Source organism: Gorilla gorilla, chromosome 2 (genome assembly GCF_029281585.2).
Source record: "Gorilla gorilla gorilla isolate KB3781 chromosome 2, NHGRI_mGorGor1-v2.1_pri, whole genome shotgun sequence".
NCBI classification, from domain to species: Eukaryota; Metazoa; Chordata; class Mammalia; order Primates; family Hominidae; genus Gorilla; species Gorilla gorilla.
This window is the reverse complement of record NC_086017.1, coordinates 61,868,450-61,874,449: the sequence shown is the minus strand read 5'-3', so window position 1 is coordinate 61,874,449 and position 6,000 is coordinate 61,868,450. Positions and strand designations below refer to the sequence as shown.

Below are 6,000 nucleotides of genomic sequence, written 5' to 3'. Positions count from 1 at the left end.
TAAAAGCACCCCTGTAATCCCAGCACTTTGGGAGGTTGAGGTGGGCGGATCACGAGGTCAGGAGTTCCAGACCAGCCTGGACAACATGGTGAAACCCCGTCTCTACTAAAAATACAAAAATTAGCCGGGCGTGGTGGTGGGCGCCTGTAATCCCAGCTACTCGGGAGGCTGAGGCAAGAGAATCGCTTGAAACCGGAAGGCGGAGGTTGCAGTGGGCCGAGATTGTGCCACTGCCCTCCAGCCTCGGTGGAAGAGCGAAACTCCGTCTCAAAAAAAAAAAAAAAAAAAAGAAAAAGAACACAGATCTCCTTGCCCAACAACATCCCTCAAGGACTCCTTTCTTTTTCAGGATCTTGAATAAGACTTAAGAGCCAGGTCCTGGAGAAACAGAGAAGGGAGGAGGCAGCCTGAAGGGGGCGGAGGCAAGCTCGTAGCACCGCCTACACGTCTGGCTTGCGTTCTTCCGGGCTTCGGAACTTTTCTTCGCGAAGCCTGGGGAAGCTTTTCCAGTAGTACTTTCCGGCGTTGTTGACCCTATTTCCCGTGCTGCACCGCAGCCCCTTTCTCTTCCGGTTCTAGGCGCTTCGGGAGCCGCGGCTTATGGTGAGTGTTGGCCGCGCGGCATCCGATGCCATCCGCGACTTACGGGTGGCGGCGGGGCGCGGGCTGCGGAGAGGACTGGTGACCGACCGTGTGTCTGTCGGGAGCAAAAGCTGCGGGGTGGGAATGGTGCTTCTAGGTCCTAGGAGGGGGATGGCAGGGAAAGCCACTTTATGGGGGAATGCAGCTTTCCGGGGGTAAGGAGTTGATTTCAGGGCATCATTACCTGGGTTTGGGAGGCCAGGACTGGCGTTGGGTCGTGCAGAGTAAGCCGAGACTCGTGGAGGCTGCACGTTCTCTGTCTGCAGGCTCATTATGACCAGAATGTGGGGGCAGAGGTGGCCCAGCCTGGCGAGCCCTTAACCCTGATCTCCACTTTGGTCTTCCAGGTGCAGACATGGCCAAGTCCAAGAACCACACCACACACAACCAGTGTAAGTTTTTTGGGCCCTGCCTACATCCCAGACCCTGGCAAGGACTGGTTCAGGCAAACTGGGACGGAGATGAAGGGGCACGTTTCCATTGTGGGCCTGAGGCTGATTGATTTCACCCAGTAATAACTTTAGGGTTATAGGTTTAGGGATCTACTTGAGATACAGAGTGTTTTGCATTTAGTAGTAAGGGTTTCCCATATCTCAAGTGTAGCTGCTGTAGGAAGTGTTGGTTCTCCCAGACTTGCCAGCTATGATGTTGGGTGGTCTTATTAGAGGAAAGTTCTTTGTTGGCTTAATTCCCTTTTTTTCTCCCACAGCCCGAAAATGGCACAGAAATGGTATCAAGAAACCCCGATCACAAAGATACGAATCTCTTAAGGGGGTGAGTGCACTGAATCACATGGAAGTGTCTTTTTCTTGGTTCCAGGTGCACAGTCAAGGCCTTTCATGTAGTTTTTCTCTAGCTTTGGCTTCTGCCTGAGCACAGCCTAACTGGCCCACCCAAAGCCTGCAATTCCTTTTTCTACCCTACCAGACCCATAATAAAGCTTTCCTTGGTCTCCACAGCCTGAAGTGTAACCCTCTGGTCAGGGTGTAACCTGCCTCCTGAGGGCAGTTTGGCTATCTCCCTTGCTTGGCAGTGGCACTTAGGGTAAGGAGTGGCCTTGTCTGAGTGTGTGCAGGGCACATTCCCACACTGACCAGCCTTATGACCTCCATCTGACCCGGTGCTGGAGTTGGGGTCAGCTTCTCTTCCTGTGTCAGGGGGTTCTAAGGATTAGCTGAGAAGGCTGGAGGGTCTAGGGGAGAGCTGAGCATGTCCCCAGTCTGTTCCTTCCCTTTACTTTTGCTCTCTGTTCCGTGGAGTGAATCACAAACTCTGAGCCTCAGTTTCCCCATATTCCACCTTGGCTATAAGTCTTTTGGACCAGACTTGGTATTTAATTGACACCTTCTTCTAAAGAAGGGAGGGGGTGTCCCTGAGGGGATGTCAGGAAAAAACTTGGTCGAACCCCTGCTGTAGGAAGTTGAAGCCCCACAACCTTGGCAGACAGGGCAGCAAAGCAGCTTGTAATTTTGTTCTTGAAGGAGGTCTGCACAGCATTACCCAGGTGGCGTATTGGCTCCCTGGGGTGGTGGTACCCTTTCTCTGGAAATAGTTTCAAGAGGTTGGGTATTTCCACATTTGAGGTTGACTTGATGCTGTCTTTAGAATGCTGGGTACCCCTATGGAGAGGGGCAGCAGGGAGAGACTTGGGGACCCACATGCTGCCACCTGTACCTTTCCTGCTTTTCAGGTGGACCCCAAGTTCCTGAGGAACATGCGCTTTGCCAAGAAGCACAACAAAAAGGGCCTAAAGAAGATGCAGGCCAACAATGCCAAGGCCATGAGTGCACGTGCCGAGGCTATCAAGGCCCTCGTAAAGCCCAAGGAGGTTAAGCCCAAGATCCCAAAGGGTGTCAGCCGCAAGCTCGATCGACTTGCCTACATTGCCCACCCCAAGCTTGGGAAGCGTGCTCGTGCCCGTATTGCCAAGGGGCTCAGGCTGTGCCGGCCAAAGGCCAAGGCCAAGGATCAAACCAAGGCCCAGGCTGCAGCTCCAGCTTCAGTTCCAGCTCAGGCTCCCAAAGGTACCCAGGCCCCTACAAAGGCTTCAGAGTAGATATCTCTGCCAACGTGAGGACAGAAGGACTGGTGCGACCCCCCACCCCCGCCCCTGGGCTACCATCTACATGGGGCTGGGGTCCTCCTGTGCTATTTGTACAAATAAACCTGAGGCAGGATTTGTTAGCCTCTGTCTATGATCCTGGGGATGGGTTTGGTTGCTCCATCTGTTGGTGTGGGAGAAGACATGGGTCTGGATGGTGGGGTGTGGGTGGGAGTCAGGAGATGGGGCCCTGAAGTGCAAGAGGAGGACCTAATGAATGAGAAATGATTGGGGGCTTTTGGGAAGCTCGGGCACATAGCTTGCTGGACTGTGTAACCTGCCGAGCAAAGGGAGAAATTTTTTTTTTTTTTTTTTTTTTTTTTTTTTTTGAGATAGAATTGTGCTCTGTCACCCGGGCTGGAGTGCAGTGGTGCCATCTCGGCTCACTGCAAGCTCCGCCTCCCGGGTTCACGCCATTCTCCTGCCTCAGCCTCCCAAGTAGCTGGGACTACAGGTGCCTGCCACTACACCCGGCTAATTTTGTTTTTGTATTTTTAGTAGAGATGGGGTTTCACTGTGTTAGCCAGGATGGTCTCGATCTCCTGACCTTGTGATCTGCCTGCCTCGGCCTCCCAAAGTGCTGGGATTACAGGCGTGAGCCAGTGCTCCTGGCCCAAAGGGAGAAATCTTAAACATCCTCATGAGGTCTTAAAGCATACTGCGAGGGAGGGGAAGGGGCCCCGCTGAGCAGCTCTGCACTCTGGCCTGAGGTGTCCCAGATTTGGGCTCTTTCGGTGCACCTGGTCAACATCCACTGCTCTGGGCTATGTTAGTCCCCCAACAGCTAGGGACCCAGGAAGGCAGGTGGTAGTGGCACTGCCTTACTCCCGTGACTGGTTCTGACCCTTCTGTGCCCCTGGGTCAGCTGCTTCACATGGAGGTCTTTATCCTCAGCAGTCAGTGAAGAAAGTACTGAAGTAATAGTAAGCCTTTGTGGAGGCTGCCTATAGAAGGCACCAGGTGGGCACTTCCTGGCCACACTTAATCCTCAAAACCCGCCTCGGTCCAACCTTGGACACTTTAGAAACTCCCAAAGGGGTGCTGTTATGCTACAGCAGCAGGTGCAGCCCATGGCATGTGATCCCCTACTTCCGAAGTAGGTATTATGATTATCTTTGTTTCACGGGTGAGAAAATATTGAAGATAATGAACCTAGGAAGGGGTGGGGGTAGCATTTGATCTAGGCAGTCCATGTGGGGCCCTAGGAGGTTTCAATTGCCCAACCAGGGCTGGGGCTGCTAGCTCTTGACTGTAATCCTGGAAGTCTCTGGGTGGCCAACTGCCCCTTGCCAAGGCATGACAGGTGGAGGTGGGGTTGAAAGGGAGCAAGAGCAGGTTCTGTGTTCTGAAGGTGGTTTGGCCCAGACAGGCCACCAGGTTGATGACTTCCGAAGTGAGGTCTCTGTGCTGGTGTCCTGGACATGGGGTGTGAAGGTTCTCCTTTCCCCAGCCATCCTGCCATGAAAAAGGAGTGATCCCTTTACCAAGTTCCGGTCTGAGGCGGGAGGCCAGGTCAGGGCTTCAGCTGGGCTTAAGGTTACAGCCAACTGCTACCCTCAGCCTCCAGCTTGTACATGGAACCTGCCTTGTGCTCAGGAAGCACAAATTCCCAGTTCTTAAGTTTCGACTCCTTCACCTCCAAGCTCTGTCGTCTGGGGCAAACTATATTAGTGGAACCTGTTTCTTTTTCCCTTTTTTTTTTTTTTTTTTTGAGAGAGTCTCGCTCTGTCGCCCAGGCTGGTATGCAGTGGCGTGATCTCGGCTCACCGCAGCCTCCATCCCCTGGCTTCAAGTGATTCTCCAGAATCAGCCTCCTGACCACAGGCACATGGCACCATGCCTGGCTACTTTTTTTATATTTTCAGTAGAGACGGGGTTTTGCCATGTTGCCCAAGCTGGTCTTGAACTCCTGAGCTCAGGCAATCCGCCCGCCTCAGACTCCCAAAGTGTTAGGATTACAGGCATGAGCAACCGCGCCCGGCCAATGGAGCCTGTTTCTGCATCACTAGTGGGACCTGGCATCCATCACAAGACTGCTGTAAGGGTTCAATGAAAAATAAGCCAGTCTAGGCCGGGCGCGGTGGCTCATGCCTGTAATCCCAGTGTGTCCGGAATTAGTGGGTTCTTGGTCTCACTGACTTCAAGAATGAAGCTGCGGACCCTCGTGGTGAGTGTTACTGCTCTTAAGGTGGCGTGTCTGGAGTTTGTTCCTTTTGATGTTCAGATGTGTTCAGAGTTTTTTCCTTCTGGTGGGTTCGTGATCTTGCTGGCTTCAGGAGTGAAGCTGCAGACCTTGGCGGTGAGTGTTACAGCTCATAAAGGCAGTGTGGACCCAAAGAGCAAAAGAACAAAGCTTCCACGGTGGGGAAAGGGACCCCAGTGGGTTGCCACTGCTGGCTCCCGCAGCCTTTTATTCTCTTATCTGGCCCCACCCACATCCTGCTGATTGGTAGAGCCCAGTGGTCTGTTTTGACAGGGCGTTGATTGGTGCATTTACAATCCCTGAGCTAGACATAAAGGTCCTCCAAGGCCCCACCAGAGTAGCTAGATACAGTGTCCATTGGTGTATTCGCAAACCCTGAGCTAGACACAGGGTGCTGATTGGTGTGTTTACAAACCTTGAGCTAGATACAGAATGCCAATTGGTGTATTTACAGTCCCTGAGCTAGACATAAAGGTTCTCCACGTCCCCACCAGACTCAGGAGCCCAGCTGGCTTCACCCAGTGTATCCCGCACCGGGGCTGCAGGTGGAGCTGCCTGCCAGTCCTGCTTCATGAGTCCGCACTCCTCAGCCCTTGGGTGGTGGATGGGACTGGTCGCCGTGGAGCAGGGGGCGGCGCTCATGGGGGAGGCTGGGGCCGCACGGGAGCCAGTGGAGGGGGTGGGAGGCTCAGGCATGGTGGGCTGCAGGTCCCAAACCCTGACCCACGGGAAGGCAGCTAAGACCCGGTGAGAAATCGAGAGCAGCGCCGGTGGCCTGGCACTGCTGGGGGACCCAGTACACCCTCCGCAGCCATTGGCCTGGGTGCTAAGACCCTCATTGCCCAGGGACGGCGGGGCCGGCCGGGCCGGCCAGCTGCTCCGAGTGCGAGTGCGGGGCCCGCCAAGCCCACGCCCACCCGGAACTCCAGCTGGCCCGCAAGCGCCGCGCGCAGCCCCGGTTCCCGCTCGCGCCTCTCCCTCCACACCTCCCTGCGAGCTGAGGGAGCCGGCTCTGGCCTTGACCAGCCCAGAAAGGGGTTCCTACAGTGCAGCG

At 54.5% G+C, this 6,000-nt stretch overlaps 1 protein-coding gene across 1 annotated transcript; it reads left to right on the top strand.

Annotated features, from left to right (window-relative positions):
- The first annotated feature begins 214 nt into the window (after positions 1-214).
- RPL29 (ribosomal protein L29) lies at positions 215-2,819 on the top strand. Its single transcript, XM_004034262.4, has 4 exons — positions 215-603; positions 990-1,034; positions 1,352-1,416; positions 2,333-2,819. Exons 2-4 carry the CDS (start codon positions 998-1,000, stop codon positions 2,696-2,698), a joined length of 468 nt encoding a protein of 155 aa, XP_004034310.1. The 5' UTR covers positions 215-603; positions 990-997; the 3' UTR covers positions 2,699-2,819.
- The last annotated feature ends 3,181 nt before the right edge of the window (positions 2,820-6,000 follow it).